We start from the raw sequence: 15,669 nt of genomic DNA, 5'->3' as shown, positions 1-15,669 counted from the left end.
GAAGCATGTGATAAGTGAGGTATTCAATTGGGTATAAAACGGTAATAAACGATATATTTGGAGAAGTGAAAACTTTTTTAATTATCCAATTTTATCCATTATTATAAAAAAAATAGTAACATGATATTTGATTGGCAGGAGCCATGGGCAAACGGGGGGTGGGGGCATGGCGTGGCGCGCTTCGTTGATTATTGCCTCCCCTGCGTGACACTCTTTGAGACAAGACACTAACAGTGTGTGGCCGGCGTCTCTCTTGTCCAGGCGAGATGAGACAAGACACCGGCTAGCACCGTTACGGGTGCTTGATTTATTTCTCGTTGCGGTTTGTTTTAGACGAAAATCTAATTATAATTTATAAGCTTGTCTTTCTCACTATCATGATTCATAAATAAGACCAACCGACATATCATAATTAAGACTAAATCTCGGTCCTTTGATGAAATATGAAGGGCTAGGATTGAAGAAGACGGATTAAGCATAAGACTTCTGCGAAATGTTTATCTGACGTATTTCATGACTAATTAATTTACTACTGCCTCATAGAAAATGATATCACAAACGAATATATATAGAGAGAGAGAGAGATAGCTCAAATTTTGTCTACCTCCACACGTTGCTACTTCAAAATCAAGCCTAATGGATAGGTCTTCACATCTCTACCTCCTCATTACATTACTCTTTCTACTTCATTGGTTAATTGATTATAGCTCAGCCAACTCAGATATGAATATTGATCGTTCGGCACTTATTGCTACAAGATCTCGAATCTCTTTCGATCCCCATAACATATTGAACAAAAATTGGAGCAGTGAGAGCAATATCTGTAGTTGGATCGGAGTAACTTGTGATTCTCGTTATCACAAAGTGACTCAGTTGAATATATCGTCCATGGGTCTTGTAGGAACCATTCCACCAGTTGAATATATCGGAAATCTTTCTTTTCTTGTGTCTTTAGATTTGAGCCAGAACTTTTTTCATGGTCCTATTCCCACATCTATTTTCAACATGTCCACTTTAGAAGTTTTGGATTTGAGGAATAACAGTTTGTCTAGTAGTTTACCATTTGATATGTGTAAACACAATCTGCATAGGGGAAATACCATCAAGTTTGGATCACTGTTCACAACTTAAGTATCTGTCTTTATACAGCAACAACCTCAGTGGACACGTGCCAATACAGATTGGAAACTTGACATTGCTTCAACAATTAATGTTGGGTAGCAACAATTTAAGTGGTACGATCTTTTCTCATACTATTTCATTTTTACATTTGTTTTGGCTTGATTGGTATGAAAATTATCTTTTTTATGTCATTTCATTAATTTGTTTTGGAGGTATTAATTATTATGCTTTGCATTTGGGATTTATATTTAGTCATCTCTCGGGTTTTAGTTGGTGTTGTAAAATGTGAATGGTGTATAAATGTTTACAAAAGGTTTAAAGTTTAAACACAAAAATGCACTTTGGACCTAAAAAGGAGAAACGCTGTATTATTTGGTATTTTTAAATAGGTGTATTATTGTTGCATATTTTAGGGTATATTTCATAGCATAAATCAACATAAACTAAGTTCTCCCGTCTCATTCAAGATATCCCATCTTTTATATTTAGTCTGTTCCAACTAAGACGTCCTAATTCCATATTAAAAATAAATAATAACCGAAATTTGACTATTTGATTCTTAAAATAATTGATGCACTTTTTATGAATACTAAAAATAGTTGTACGAAACTAATAATCCATCCGTCCACGTTACTTGAGTCATTTCTTTTTTGTACATTTTTAAAAAAATGATAATAAATAGTTAAAATGGAGATAGAGTAAAGTAAGAGAAAGAATAATGTAGAAGAGAGTCGTCTTGTTCGTATTCTCTCTCTTGATTCGTTGATCCTTCTTGTTTGAATGATCCGTTTATATAGTTGGGGATAGGTTTGGTTTAAAAATGAAAGAAATTTAGGTCATTATGATGAGCAGCCACTTCCCAACGAGTCGTTGGGTTTGCAAATGTGGAAACTCAGCGGGTCGCTTGAGACTTTCTGTTCTCTCAGACGTTTTCTAGCGAGTCGTTGGGTTAGCCTTTATGCGAAGTCAGCGGGCCACTAGAGTTTCTTTAGATCTCAGCTACAACCCAGTCGATCGCTGGGTTGGTAAGCATATCAAGTCAGCGGGTCGCTGTATTGGATGGTTGCGAACCGAGCAGGTCGCTGGGCCACTTTTGTTATCTGTTTCGAATCCAACTTTTGCACTTTGTATGGTGCACCTATTTCAAGCCTCTGTTCCTACACAATTTTAACAAAATGGTCTAAATACAAAAATCAAGAAAAGTAGACATTATCAAGCCAAATTTAAACAATATATATTTAAGACATTGAGCATATGATATTATTGGTCATACTAAATTTCGGTGGTTATTTAATTTTTAATCAGTATTGAGCATATGATGTTGGTCTTATACTCCCTACGTCCCTCTGTAGTAGAGGCGTTTCATTTTGAGCACTCATTTTGGAAAATTTATAATAAATAGTTAAAGTGCATAGAAAGTAAAGTAAAAAAGAAAATAATAAAGTTAAGAGTCTTCTCTATATTAATCTTTCTCTTATTTTACATTTACTCTATTTTAATTATTTATTATTATTTTTTCAAAACGAATGCTGAAAATTAAACGCCTCTACTAAAGAGGGACGGAGGGAGTACTACTTTGACTTGTTAATATGTGTGAGTTTTTTGCATCCCTATATTTATTGCATCTTGAGTAGTGGAGATCATTAGCATACGAGAAGAGCTAGATTATTAGAGTATCCACAATAGAAGCGGAACAGCCACGCCACAACCACAAAAACTTGTTCAACCCAATCAATAACAGCCACGCCACAGTCGCAAATCACATTATTTTATCAATTGTTGGTATATTTTAATTCGACTAGAATGACATAATTAGAAATAAAAAAAAAAAACTTACTTCATTAACATAAAAATGAAAAAATTAAGGAAAACAAAATTGCCGGAAATCACCGCCGCGGCGGTCGGCGGCGAGCAATAGGCCGCCGCGGCTCTATTGTGGACACTCTTAATACTTTGTAGTACATAGACCTAGTTAGTTGTAATTTACTCTGAACAATAAAAATAAGGTTAATCAGAACTCTTAACACTCTTTGAAAAAAGAAATTAATGATATTAAGCTAGCAAAAAAACGCAAGTAATTAATGGACATAGAATATTTTAAACACATGAAATTAATTGAATTAAAAAGGAGTCAAGATTATGTAATATGGATTTCGATGGTATATCAATACTATTAATCATAATAGTAACACTAACTAGTGTCACTTAAAAGACTTTAATTATATTTGGCTCAATTTAATTAAAAAGAAGTCTATTGTCTGGATAAAGCCTATACAAATATCTTTGAATCTCTAGCCAAACATAGTCTATAAATATGGGAAGATTATCTGATCATAATTCGTGTCCCACTTCTTGAAATTTTTGAGAGAGGCATTTTTGTATTTCCTCCTCTTTTCTTGCGATATTTTATAACTAGATTTAAAAGTTTGATAGTTTATTGCCCATGCAATTATCAAACTTTTGATTAAAGATAATTATCTAGAAGATTTGAAGTCAAATTCAACTAGTCTAATAACAAGATCTGCATAAAATGTAACTCTAGATCTAAAAGTTTGATAGTTTATTGCCCATACAATAATCAAACTTTTGATTAAAGATAATTATCTACTCCATCTGTCTTATTCAAGATGGTTATCCCTCCGTCTTATTCAAGATGGTTATATTCTTGAATAGCACGAAGTTTTAGATGGAATAATTGTTTGTAATAAAGTACTAGAATGGAAAAAGTAATTGAATATTTTAATGAGAAGAGAAGAGAGAGGATAGAGAAGAGAGAGAGAGATTTAATTCTGAATATAGAAATTGGACATCTTGAATGTGACAAACTAAAAAGAAAAAATGAACATCTTGAATAAGGAGAGAGTAGAAGATTTGAAGTCAAATTCAACTCTTCTAATAAAAAGATCTGCATAAAAGGTAACTCTTGATCCGTAGCAGAGATTCTCAGAAAGTACTCCTAGGGCGTGTTTTGTAGATGGGAATAAGCAAGAATTTTATTTTTATCCTCGATATTCTCTGCGTTTTGTAGCCTTGACAACAAACCTCGTTGACCCGGGAGTTCTGTAGTTTGAAATCCTCTTTTCACTGTTGGAATTGGAAAGTTAATTTTAAAAAGTGTCTTGAACTTCTCGCCGGCTAAATTGTTTGCTATTCCTTCAATTACTTTCCTCTTCCCTCTATCAACCCACAAAATATTAGGGCAACGATTCTTCTTCGTCCGCGGAGGCTTTTGACGAAATTTACTCTCGGAAACAGCAAACTCCTGCTGAATTCCTATTCCGATAAGTTATCACCATCTTCACTCTTCGATTAACATATCTTCCAGATCTCGTATGTGCCCATCTTAGATTCGCTCATATTTCAAATCAAAATCAAATGCCTGTTTGAGTACTATGATTTTATTTGTGCTATTGTCTCTGTACTGTTATCGACTGCCACTATGTGAACCCGCCTCGACAAGTTCATGAGCACTTGTTTTGATTAACTGGAGTTTGACTTTTTAATCCCACCATTCTGCAAAACATTCTTAGTGGAGACCTGCCTCGAAAGTTTAGTAAGTTACCTATTTCTTTGAACCATAGCACGCATCGTTTGCTACTTTCCGATATAACTCCATGAAATTATGTTTTATGTTATGTAGAAGGTACCTCATGAGTGGGTGCACCGGCATGGTCGGAACTTGCCACATAACTGTACCCTAATCATGCAAAATCGGCGACGTTGGGTTGTAAGGTTAGTGCAGGTGGAAAACGGGTTCTATTTTAGGTCTAGTTGGAACGAGTTTGTTCGCCAAAATTTCTTGGCGCAAGCAGACTTCCTTGCATTTCATTATGTGGGAGGGGGAGAGTTCCAAGTCTACAGGTTCAACAGTTTCAGCGGATGTCCGTCGAGACCAGATTACGACGGTCAGTGGACTTTAAAGTTTTGGTTGTCTTGAAATAATTTGTGTTTGAAGTTTAAATGTTGATATATACTATATGTAGCCTCACTGACTCCTGCATATGAGAGTGATGTCGACCTATATCCGGATGTGAAAACCAGCGATGACTTTGACACCTCCGACGAAGAGGCCGAAGACAGGGCTGATGAGGACCATGACTTAAGAACAAGTGTTCGCGCGCTTTCCATCGGTGATGGACCTCCATCATTCAGCGTTGTGCTTTCTGCAGCGCACTTCAATGGCACGTTGGTATGAATCGCATTCAGATATTTTACATACAACTTCGTCTCACATAGCATTTATACATTGAGGTACATAGGCTGCATCTCACAAAACTACTCGGTACATTCATCATCAGGAAATGCCCCTCGATTTCTGGAAGCGATACCTATACCCTCGGTGTTTCCCGTGTAAAGCGTACTTCACGGTCCATGGTTCAACGTGGGAGATGCAGGTTGCCAATACACGTGGAAAGATCCGTATCAAACGCGGTTGGTCACTCTTCAAGCGCCGTAATTCAGTAGGATGGGGTATGACCTTGCATTTCCTCCTTTCTGATATCAACGGTATCCACTTCTATGTCTTAATCAAAGCATGAATATGCCATGTCGTTGACTGCGGTCTATGGGTTTGAACTACATAGGTATCCACTCAAGCATGCTCCGATTTTAAATGCAACAAGTATGTTTTTTATGTAAGTTATCGTAATGTGAGTGGCTATTCCCTCTTGATGCCTACTGTTAGTGATGTATGTAGTAGCATATGTTTTGTAGTGCAAGAAGTGTTCAGCAGAACATTTCCTAAAGCATAATTCACAGTAGCATTACTTCATATTCACATAGGTGCTGAAGCATAATACATATTTACAAAAGGTCATCAGCTATCATACTAAGACATTACTTCAGTCTACTTGCATAACCAAAAGCTTAGCTTCCCAAAACAAAAACAACCTAACTACTACCAAACAGAACACCCACCATTGAGCCTTACACATCAGTTGCCTACGTAGTTCTCCAAAGCATGCCATACGTACGCGTGACGCGGACTCTCGGGTAAGCTCATGAAGTATTCAAGTCGCTCTCCCTTAGCGAGGATCGCATCAGATGCCTTGAACACTTGCGAAAGTGTGAGTTCTGGAATGGCCGAGATCAGAACAAAGAGTTCCTTACGAGCCTTTGTGACATCAAACTCGTACCCAATACGAGTGGCCAAGTATTCGAGCCTAGCGTTTGTGTCCTCATGCATTTTGGTGAGCACATCAACTATCACATCGAGAGCATCACCCTGTACTCGTTTTTTGCTAGCCTTGCCCGAGTCCGACCCAACAGGAGATGAATAATGGATGTTGTCGGGTGCTCCATTGGGAGTGGAACGTTCGTTCCCCCCAACTTCCTCATACGGTTCATCACCCTCGTAGTTGGACCCGTAGCCGCTTCCTATGTTCCCACCGTCAATGTTAGGAGCATACATGGAGTTTGCCCGCTCAGTGTCCGTTGCCCCAACTCCAGTCGCTCGATCTTTCCCGAACACAATTTTCCAGTCCTCATAGTACGGCCATGATTTGTTACGTATCGCCCCGAGCACTTGGATCAGCCTAAAGGGTGTGAACAATGTGGTCAGAGAAACGCAATACACCAAAATATGCAATGTTCTATTTGTGTAGTCAGTAAGAACAAATCTGAGTTTCAAATCGTACACACCTTGATTATCTCAGCCCAAACATACTCGTCACAGTCTATATTGTTATCGCCGTTGATATTGAATCCAACACCACTCTTATCCAACAGTTGGGCCACAGCCCCGTAATTCTTCTTCCAGGTATGAATTTTGGACTGTATATGCGGATTAGCCCTCAGTCCACAGGTTGGAAACTCCCGGCGCATGGCCTCCTCGAGTTTGAAGAGATAACCCCATCTAAACCCGTTATCAGACTTCCATCCGTGACTGACCAGTTCCTTCAGCGTTGCGAGTAGATACCTCTCCTCTCTGTCAGCCCAGCACCGGCGTGTGCGGTCCGCCGTTACGGGGCTGGAATGAGGCATACCATTCCACCCAACTAATAGAGACAAGAAATGAGAGAAGGCAAAAAACATAAATCAAAATCAAACAAAAGAGCAAGATTAATCTCACCTCGACTACCACCATTCACGCGTAATGCAGATTTGGCGCGTCTTGGTTCAGCCATTTCTGCAGATTTGCGATTTGGAATCCTCTATCAAGTAATGAAACTAAATTGTAGTGAATAGGGTTCCAAATCCTTTATATCAACAATTTATTGTTTGAGAAGGGCGTCACAAAGGCAAATAGAGGGTTACAAGGCGCGCAATTTTCTATTTTCCCAAAAAATTTACCGGCCGGAGCTGCCGCCTTCATTTTTGACGTAATTGCTTTTCTGGGAGACAACAATTGGAGAGATAAGTTATGCCAAAACACGGTTCATTATGTTTCCTTTAGTCTTCTCAAAAGAGTGGGCCCATGTATCCAGCCTACAAAACACAAAGCCTAAATTGGACTTGGCAGATGTAATCCACATGGGTATATCCTAATGTAGTTAAAGTCAAGTCATATCCTAACCAGCCTACAAAATCAGCCCCTAACATATTTCCAAGAACTTCAATTCAAGAGAACTACTCCTAAGAGCATTCATATAAAATTGTATACTTCACCACATTTGTATTTTATCCTCCTAATCATTCACCTGCAGTGGATTGCCATACAGCCCGCCGCTCTTTATCATTTATTTATCTTTTGTATTTATTTTACTTTTTATTCATATTTGAACATAATAAAATTGTAATTTAACACTACAAAATAAAAAAAAAACTTAATTTTATTGAAAAAGTCGAAAGAGTACAATACAAAATACTTAAAAAACTACAATTTCAACAACAGTTTTGTGCTCAAATTTCTTCAACCATGTCGGATATGAGCCGAGCATGGTCTTGTTGGTTGCGCATTGAGGCATGTGCCGCTAGAACCTCACTGTAGCCCATCGGTAATCCTTGAACGTGGGGCAGGGTCGCCACACCAGAGCTGGATCCAGCTTTCTCATTGCCCCAATCGATGACTCTTGTACCTTCGTTATCGACTATCATGTTATGCAAGATGATGCATGCATACATGACATCGGGGATAACTTCTGTGTACCAGAAATGCGTCGGACCTTTTACTATTGCCTCACACCAATTGCCTGCCCCATATCCTTCCGCGCAGCCTCCTGCCATTGAGTAAATAAAGCTCTCTTCGGATCCGTTGGGCAGCTGATCGTCTTCGGGTATATGCCATCGGCCAAGTAGTACCCCATATGATGCTGGTGTCCGTTTGCAGTGAACTCGATGGTCGGGTCGTTGCCATTGCATTACTCGGTGAAGAGATACGATGTGTTCAGGACATTGATGTCATTGTCGACCCCACCACACCGAAGTAAGCATGCCAGATCTAGAGCCGATGGTCAACAATGGCTTCGAGGATCATCGTGGGGTGGCTGCCCTTGTGTCCACTAGTAAATTGGCCTCTTCACGCCGGCGGACAATTCTTCCACTCTTAGTGCATACAATCTATGCTCCCTAGCATTCTAGAAAAGCCGTGTACCCTCTCATGCATTCTCATCAGGGAATGAAAATCGGCAGCGGTCGGCTTTCGCAAATATGTGTTGCAGAAAGCCTCCCCAACTCTCTTGCAAAATTTCTTCAGGCACTCGTGGCCAGTTGTCTCCCTGACGTGAAGATACTCGTCGAACATGCCCGTCGTGGTATCGTAGGCCAACTGCCGGAGCGCAACCGTGCACTTCTGCAACTGCATAAGTCTGCCATCAGACCGATACTGGAAATATGTATCACGTGCCTCTAACGTGTGAACAATGCGGAGAAAAAGATCTCACCGCATTCTAAATCGGTGGTGAAAAACCATTAGGCCTCACCGTGGTTCATCAGTAAAATAGTCTGCGAACAGACGTTGATGAGTTACGTCATTCTCTCGGGGGGGCAAAGGTCCGACGGCGGATTAGCCTAGGGATCTGCTCCGCCTGATCACTCTCACGCTTCATTTCGGCCAAGCAATCAGCCGCAGCTACGGATGTCAATTGGGCCAACCCGTTCGGGTACGGGCTATTCGGGTTATGATTTTTTCGGGTTATAAAAGTTTAACTCTAGCCCTAACCCTTCGGGTTTCAGGCTTACCCATCGGGTTATTCGGGCAAATGCGTATTTTTAGTTTTTTACTATTTTCAAAAAAATAATACATATTTTAATATTTTTTTAATTATATACATATTTTTAATTAGTCATGCAACAATGAAATACGTTATTTTTAATTTTCTTGAATATTTTTGAAAAAAGATTAAGTTTTTCAAATTAAAATAACTTATTCATTACATATTTACGTAATTATTTATAAAATATCTATCAATAGTATGTTTATGTATTTAAAACATAAGTCAACACTTTGTTTCAAAATTTAAACAAAAATCAATTATTAGAAAATTGAATAACTTTTTCATAACGTGAGAGGTGGAGCGTAGATGTAACAAAAATATTTTGAATCGTTGAAGAATAAATTATTGGAGAAACTCTAAAGTTTTCTTGAATTATGATTGATCAAATTTAATTTATTTCAGCTGTAGATAAGTCAAATACTGATTTATCTTTGTTTTAAGAATCATCAAAGTACGCATAATTCAATGACGAAGCGGCGCCAAAACACTTTGCACTATTATATTGGACATATACTAAAACAAAGCTTTTATATACGAGAATATATGAATCCATGAACCGCATAATGATTTTTTTCGTGATCTTATATAGTCGGTTGACGTATTTGGAATTTTCATGGTTTTAGAGAGTTGACTTGGATGATTTTGATTATATTTCTATATTTTGGTATGTTTACATGTTTGTTGAGAATTGATAGAAAATAGATTAGAGAAATATACACAAAATATGTGGATGTGCAGCAGCCTTGTTCGAGTCAATGTTTCTCGCGATTTTGAAGTCCGATAAGCCCCTAATGCATATCATTCTCTTTGTCTTCGAAAGAGCTTCGCGTGAGTATCTTGCACGCCTCAATCAGAGCTTTTTAGAGAAAGTTATGCCCGTTACAAAGACTGCGCACTATCCAGAAGCCTCAACCCGATGGGCCCGACCGAGTCAGCCCGATTTCAAATTCGGGCTGCGAAATTGCAACCCTAACCCTGTATTTTTATCGGGTTGTTTGGGCCGGCCCGCGGGTTCCGGGTTACATTAACATCCCTAGCCGCAGCCTTATGAACGCAATCGAGTCAAGGCCCGAGTAATGCCCTCCGAGGTACTCCAGTCGTCGCCAAGATTCATTTTGACAAAGTGAGAGAGAATTGAGATAGAAAGAAAGATTGGTGTGAAGAATGGAATGAGAAATGAGGTATATTTATAGAAATGGAATAAGAAAATATGAAAAGAATTCAAAAAAAGGAAAATGGGTCGCATCGTCCGCGTCCATCGTCCACACCCCCCGCAATGGGGCGGACGATTGGTCGGACGATGCGTAATCCGAGGCCATCGTCCACGGAGGAAGCATAGGGCGCAGAGGAAGGAGAAGCCATCGTTCGTCGTGCTACAGTGGCGGACGATGCATCGGGCGGGCTTTCGTCCACCCCATTGCGGATGCTATAACAAAGTCTTGAGATGCACGGTCCATATTGTTCCTCCATAAGTGTATGGGACTCTGATAGGCTCTGGGAGCCTATCAGTTCATCCGAGTACTTGTCGAACGAAAATAAGGCACAAATATTACCCTAGCGGCAACCAAGGTTTGAGAGAAAAGTAGGGTTTCGAGAAAAGAATTATTTATTTCTTAATTTTTGATGATTTTGACTCTCTAATGGATTCTATTATATAGAGTTGGACCTGCTTGATTCGACTATACGATTCGGGAAAGAATAATAAGAAAACCCAAAAAAAATTTGTCAAATCTAATCTAATACTAATCTTCCAAAAAGAAAAAATATAAGCATTAAAATAATAAAACAAATAACTTAACAACTAATCCATCTTCTTCCTTAGTGAGGCGTGAAGTCCTTGAAGCGCGCGGGTCCCGACGTCTGGCTCTTTGGACGATCCTTCTTGCCTCGCACTGCACTCATAGCTCGACTTCTAAAATCAATGATCTCTGCAACACCCTAGAAAGATCTTTAGTGAGTGTTTCTAAAATAATTAGCCGAGAGATATGCAATCACTTGGACATCCAAAACTTAATCCTCCATGCATGGCAATCGATATATTGAACTCTGTTTTCAAAGACCGGCCAATTTTTTTTGACTTCTTGTTTAAGCTCCCCTCTTGCTCCAAACTTCAGCCTATCTTGGTTTTGTCTTGAGCCGCGACCTACTAAGATAAACCTACGTCAAACTTATGTATAAACTATTTTAATAGTATAATAAATCTACTAAGACAAACCTACAATGATTTGATTCATATCAGTAGAGAGATCTTTGAATAGATGAGGGGAAAGTTGTTGAAGCTAATGTTCGATGAGAAACACTCACTAAAGATCTTTCTAAGGTGTTGCAAAGATCATTGATTTTAGAAGTCGTAAATTGAAATCATGTGAATCTAGATGCGCACTTAGCAAGCAAAAACATAAAAAGATCCTACTCATGCTTATTAAGTCTGAAATAAAATTATCTAAACTTATAATCTCAATCTCGTCACAATATCAAACTCTTAAATCGTAGTCCCGAGCAATGGTGCCAAAAACTTGGCTTCTCTAATTAAAACAATTATAAATATAATAAAAATTAAGTTCACCGGAGAAAAGCGGTAAAATTGTATGGATTCGATAACAAACTCCTATTGTCAGTTAATTATGCTTTCATATTGACTAGGATCTCAAGGGTTGATAAGCTAAACACTAGGTAAAGTGTACCTCTCCTTCAAGCTAGCGATCATATTAGTGGCCACGTGCCAAGAGAAATTTGGAACTTGACAATGCTTCATTCGTTGTACCTAGATGAAAACAAGTTAATTGGTATGATATTATCTCATGCTCTTACATTCCCTACATTTGTTTGGCATGGTTTATTTGATAGTACAATTTAACCGCAGGTAATATTCCAAACGAGATTGGTGGTCTAACTAATTTACAAATTTTGACCATGAGATTAACTAACTTTAGTGGCCCCTTGCCAAGAGAAATTGGGAACTTGACAATGCTCCGATTGTTGAGTTTTTATACCAACAACTTAAGTGGTAAGTTGTTATCTCATGCTCATATATTCCCTACATTTGTTTACCTTGATTGATTGGATTCAATTTACTCACAGGTAATATTCCAAAAGAGATTGGTGCTCTTACTAATCTACAAAATTTGGAATTGGGTTTCAACAACTTTAGTGGCCATGTGCCAAGAGGAATTTGGAACTTGACAATGCTTCAATGGTTAAGCGCTAACAACAACAAGTTAAGTGGTATGATCCATCTTATCCCATGCTCTTACATTCCCGGCATTTTTTGGCTTGATTCATATGATGCAATTTACTCACAGGAAATATTCCAAAAGAGATTGATGCTCGTATTAATTTACAAACTTTGGCCATGGGTTTCAACTACTTTAGTGGCCACTTGCCAAGAGAAATTGGGAACCTGACAATGCTTCAAGCGTTGGAATTTAGTAAAAACATGTTAAGTGGTAAGATCTTTTCTCATGCTCTTACATTCCCTACATTTGTTTTTCATTGATTGATTTAGTGCGATTTACTTGCAGGAAATGTTCCAAATGAGATTGGTGCTCTTACTAATTTACAAAGTGTGGGCATGAGTTTCAACAACTTACGTGCCAAAGGAAATCTGGAACTTGACATTACCTCGATGGTTGTATCTTATGATATTATCTGATGCTGTTACATTCCATACATTTGTTTTGGCATGATTTATTTGATCCAATTTGCTCCCAGGTAGTATTCCAAAAGAGGTTGGTGCTCTTACTAATCTACAATCTTTGAGCATGAGTAATAATAACTTTAATGGCCACGTGCCAAGAGAAATTGGGAACTTGAAAATGCTTGATAGGTTGGAACTTAGTAACAACATGTTGACTGGTAAGATCTTATCCCATGTTTTTACATTATCTACATTTGTTTTTACTTGAATGCTATTCAGATTATCTTTTTTATGTTATTTCATTAATTATATTCTTAATTTTTGTTGCTTTGTAAATTGTGATTGAGTTATGTTAAAATTATTGCTTTGTAAAATGTGATTGAGTTATGTTAGAATTATATGTTTTGAGGTTCTTTTAAAAAAGGTTTAGACTTTAAAAAGTTTTTGGATCTTAATTACCCTACTTTTCGAACTTTTATTGGTGTATTTAAGGCCATTTTCTATTTAATCTTTAATTTCTATGCTTTATATATACTTTTTAATCTCATATTGCATGCACAAACTATATATAATTGGATGTTGATTTCATGCAATTTAATTGCATGTAATATTTTCCAAATGTAAACGACACTAAAGCTAAAAACGTCTAGTATTTTCATATTTATGAGTAATGCACTATTTTATCAAAACTACAGATCACTCACACGTGTAAAATAAACTTTCAGGTCCGATACCATCCACCGTTGTGAATCAATCATGGCAGGGTTTTTTAGGACTTGGCCACAACAGTATCAGTGGAAAACTTTCACCATCCATTTGCAAGTTGAGGTCCCTCTATTTACCAAACAATTATTTGGAAGGAGCAATTCCAGATTGGCATTCCTCTATTTGAATGACAATAAATTTACTGGCTTTATCCCATCAACATTCACACAGTCTTCAATCAATCAATCTAAATGGGAACAAGTTGAAAGGGACAGTACCCCCGACTCTAGTCAACTGTCAGCCTCTGCAGGGCATTGACATTGGCAATAATGAAATACGAGGTGCGTTTCCCTTTTGGATGGAAACACTCCCTGAACTTCGCATCCTTGTCCTAAAGTCAAATAAGTTCAATGGTACTATAAGCATTGAGCAGTCGTTTCCAAAGTTGCAAGTTTTGGATGTATCGCATAATGCACTTGTTGGCTCTCTACCTGATAGATATTTCAAGAACTTTCGAGGTATGATAGATGCCAAGGAAAATCAGACCTATGACGAGGGCAATATGTTTCCAGAATTTATAGACTTGAAGGTCACATTGAAAGGATTGGATCAGTTATTGCAGCAACTATTGGATACCTTTACGACTATCGACTTATCCTCCAACAAATTCTCTGGGAGCATTCCACCTTCTCTAGGGAATCTTAACTCTCTTAGATACTTGAATTTGTCTCACAATATCCTCACGGGACATATAACACCATTGCTTGGAGGTATGAGTTTGCTCGAGTCGATGGACTTGTCTTCAAACAAACTGAATGGAGAAATTCCAGGTGAATTAGCAAGGTTGACATTTCTTGCAAAGTAGAACCTTTCAATGAATAATCTTGAGGGACAAATACCACAGGCGGGTCAACTTTCCACATTTGATAATGAATCATACATGGGAATGCAGAATTGTGTGGAGTTCCATTGACAAAAAAATGTGATAGGGAGATTGAGTGGGAAAATGAGGAAGTGGAATCAGATAGGGAGATTGAGTGGGATTATGTATTTGCTGCTGCTGCTGGATATGTTGTGGGCTTAGGAAGCTTTTCGTGGCTGCTTTTATTTTGCCGAAGTTTCAGGTATAAATACTTCGAGAAAGTTGAGGATGTTTTCGAGAAGATCTTTGAGTGTTGCCAGCGTCGGAAGAAAAGAGATAGACGAAGAAGAGTTGCAAGGAATCAGGTGAGAAGACAGTGTTAGAATGGTAAATGTTAATACTCCTTGGAACTAAACATTTTCCTCTATATTCTAAAAGTTTTCTATTTCCAATACACAATAGTGGTGATTAGACGAAAATAAACAAGAATGTGCTAGTAATAAATAGAAAGAATGTTTTTCTTTAAGTTGCCCGGTGTTTGTAAGAGCATCCGCAATGGGCGGACGATGGCACGCCTGATGGTGCGCATCGTCCGCGCCATCTATCGTCCGCACCCATTGCGGGTGCGTGCCATAGGGCGCGGACGATAGTCGCGCCCTATACTTCGGTCGCGGAGGTTAGCGCGGACGATGGTCATCGTCCGCGCCATCGTCCGCCCCATTGCGGTTGTCGCGGACGATGGCCGCGGACGATGGTCATCGTCCGCGCCATCGTCCGCCCCATTGTGGAGGTCGCGGACGATCGACGCAGACGATGGCACGCGGTTTTGATTTTCTATTTAAATCTCGTTTCTCATTCAGTTGTGCATACGAACATATCGACTATCTCTTTACATATTCTCTCTCTACATCCAACCAAAATGAATCTCGGCGACGACACCAATAGTTCTAGTTCGTCTGAATCCGGTGGTTCGCTTGACGAAGCATTAGATGCAGCCGTTGAAGAGGCCATGGCGGCATGCTATGCGCAAATGCAGCGCGAGAAGGAGGCGGCGGCTGAGCAAGTCCATTGGCCTATTCGACATAGGTCGTATGTCCGACGCGACCACTAGGAAGCTCACAGACGTCTGGTTGAAGACTATTTTGCCGATCAACCGCGATGGGGCCCGACTATTTTCCGCCGCCGGTTTA

General features: G+C 38.8%; 4 protein-coding genes across 6 annotated transcripts; 3 read left to right on the top strand and 1 right to left on the bottom strand.

The window, feature by feature from the left end:
- Window positions 1-589: 589 nt before the first annotated feature.
- Window positions 590-14,952, top strand: LOC121756201 (LRR receptor-like serine/threonine-protein kinase FLS2). 2 transcript variants are annotated; one of them, XM_042151691.1, is made up of 6 exons: window positions 590-1,235; window positions 12,357-12,500; window positions 12,578-12,721; window positions 12,797-12,903; window positions 12,987-13,130; window positions 13,638-14,952. In XM_042151691.1, exons 1-5 carry the CDS (start codon window positions 1,211-1,213, stop codon window positions 13,032-13,034), a joined length of 468 nt encoding a protein of 155 aa, XP_042007625.1. In that variant the 5' UTR covers window positions 590-1,210; the 3' UTR covers window positions 13,035-13,130; window positions 13,638-14,952. The 2 variants fall into 2 exon arrangements, with proteins under 2 accessions (XP_042007625.1, XP_042007624.1); XM_042151690.1 differs by lacking the exon at window positions 590-1,235 and adding an exon at window positions 12,231-12,282.
- LOC121756200 lies at window positions 3,724-5,893 on the top strand. 2 transcript variants are annotated; one of them, XM_042151688.1, is made up of 4 exons: window positions 3,724-4,675; window positions 4,763-5,027; window positions 5,106-5,311; window positions 5,421-5,893. In XM_042151688.1, the coding sequence occupies exons 2-4, from the start codon at window positions 4,826-4,828 to the stop codon at window positions 5,658-5,660; spliced, it is 648 nt and encodes a 215-aa protein (XP_042007622.1). In that variant the 5' UTR covers window positions 3,724-4,675; window positions 4,763-4,825; the 3' UTR covers window positions 5,661-5,893. The 2 variants fall into 2 exon arrangements, with proteins under 2 accessions (XP_042007622.1, XP_042007623.1); XM_042151689.1 differs by lacking the exon at window positions 3,724-4,675 and having other exon boundaries at window positions 4,755-5,027.
- On the bottom strand, window positions 6,055-7,462 carry LOC121756202. Its single transcript, XM_042151692.1, has 3 exons — window positions 7,193-7,462; window positions 6,763-7,118; window positions 6,055-6,656 (listed from the first exon to the last, which is right to left on the bottom strand). The coding sequence occupies exons 1-3, from the start codon at window positions 7,245-7,247 to the stop codon at window positions 6,627-6,629; spliced, it is 441 nt and encodes a 146-aa protein (XP_042007626.1). The 5' UTR covers window positions 7,248-7,462; the 3' UTR covers window positions 6,055-6,626.
- LOC121754674 (receptor-like protein 19) lies at window positions 13,805-14,862 on the top strand. Its single transcript, XM_042149995.1, has 2 exons — window positions 13,805-14,447; window positions 14,570-14,862. The coding sequence occupies exons 1-2, from the start codon at window positions 13,805-13,807 to the stop codon at window positions 14,860-14,862; spliced, it is 936 nt and encodes a 311-aa protein (XP_042005929.1).
- Window positions 14,953-15,669: the final 717 nt, after the last annotated feature.

This window comes from Salvia splendens, chromosome 11, assembly GCF_004379255.2.
Source record: "Salvia splendens isolate huo1 chromosome 11, SspV2, whole genome shotgun sequence".
In the NCBI taxonomy this organism is placed as follows: Eukaryota; Viridiplantae; Streptophyta; class Magnoliopsida; order Lamiales; family Lamiaceae; genus Salvia; species Salvia splendens.
The sequence above is the reverse complement of the archived record's forward strand: the minus strand, read 5'-3'. Positions and strand labels throughout refer to the sequence as shown.

Coding starts and splice junctions, on each gene's coding strand:
- LOC121756200 (XM_042151688.1), top strand. CDS start 4,826: ATGCAAAATCGGCGACGTTGGGTTGTAAGGTTAGTGCAGGTGGAAAAC. Junction 5,028..5,105: donor GTCGAGACCAGATTACGACG/GTCAGTGGACTT, acceptor TACTATATGTAG/CCTCACTGACTCCTGCATAT. Junction 5,312..5,420: donor CGCACTTCAATGGCACGTTG/GTATGAATCGCA, acceptor ATTCATCATCAG/GAAATGCCCCTCGATTTCTG.
- LOC121756202 (XM_042151692.1), bottom strand. CDS start 7,247: ATGGCTGAACCAAGACGCGCCAAATCTGCATTACGCGTGAATGGTGGT. Junction 7,119..7,192: donor CGTGAATGGTGGTAGTCGAG/GTGAGATTAATC, acceptor TGTCTCTATTAG/TTGGGTGGAATGGTATGCCT. Junction 6,657..6,762: donor TTTGGGCTGAGATAATCAAG/GTGTGTACGATT, acceptor CACACCCTTTAG/GCTGATCCAAGTGCTCGGGG.
- LOC121756201 (XM_042151690.1), top strand. CDS start 12,243: ATGCTCCGATTGTTGAGTTTTTATACCAACAACTTAAGTG. Junction 12,501..12,577: donor TAACAACAACAAGTTAAGTG/GTATGATCCATC, acceptor ATTTACTCACAG/GAAATATTCCAAAAGAGATT. Junction 12,904..12,986: donor AACTTGACATTACCTCGATG/GTTGTATCTTAT, acceptor ATTTGCTCCCAG/GTAGTATTCCAAAAGAGGTT.
- LOC121754674 (XM_042149995.1), top strand. CDS start 13,805: ATGACAATAAATTTACTGGCTTTATCCCATCAACATTCACACAGTCTT. Junction 14,448..14,569: donor ACTGAATGGAGAAATTCCAG/GTGAATTAGCAA, acceptor ATGGGAATGCAG/AATTGTGTGGAGTTCCATTG.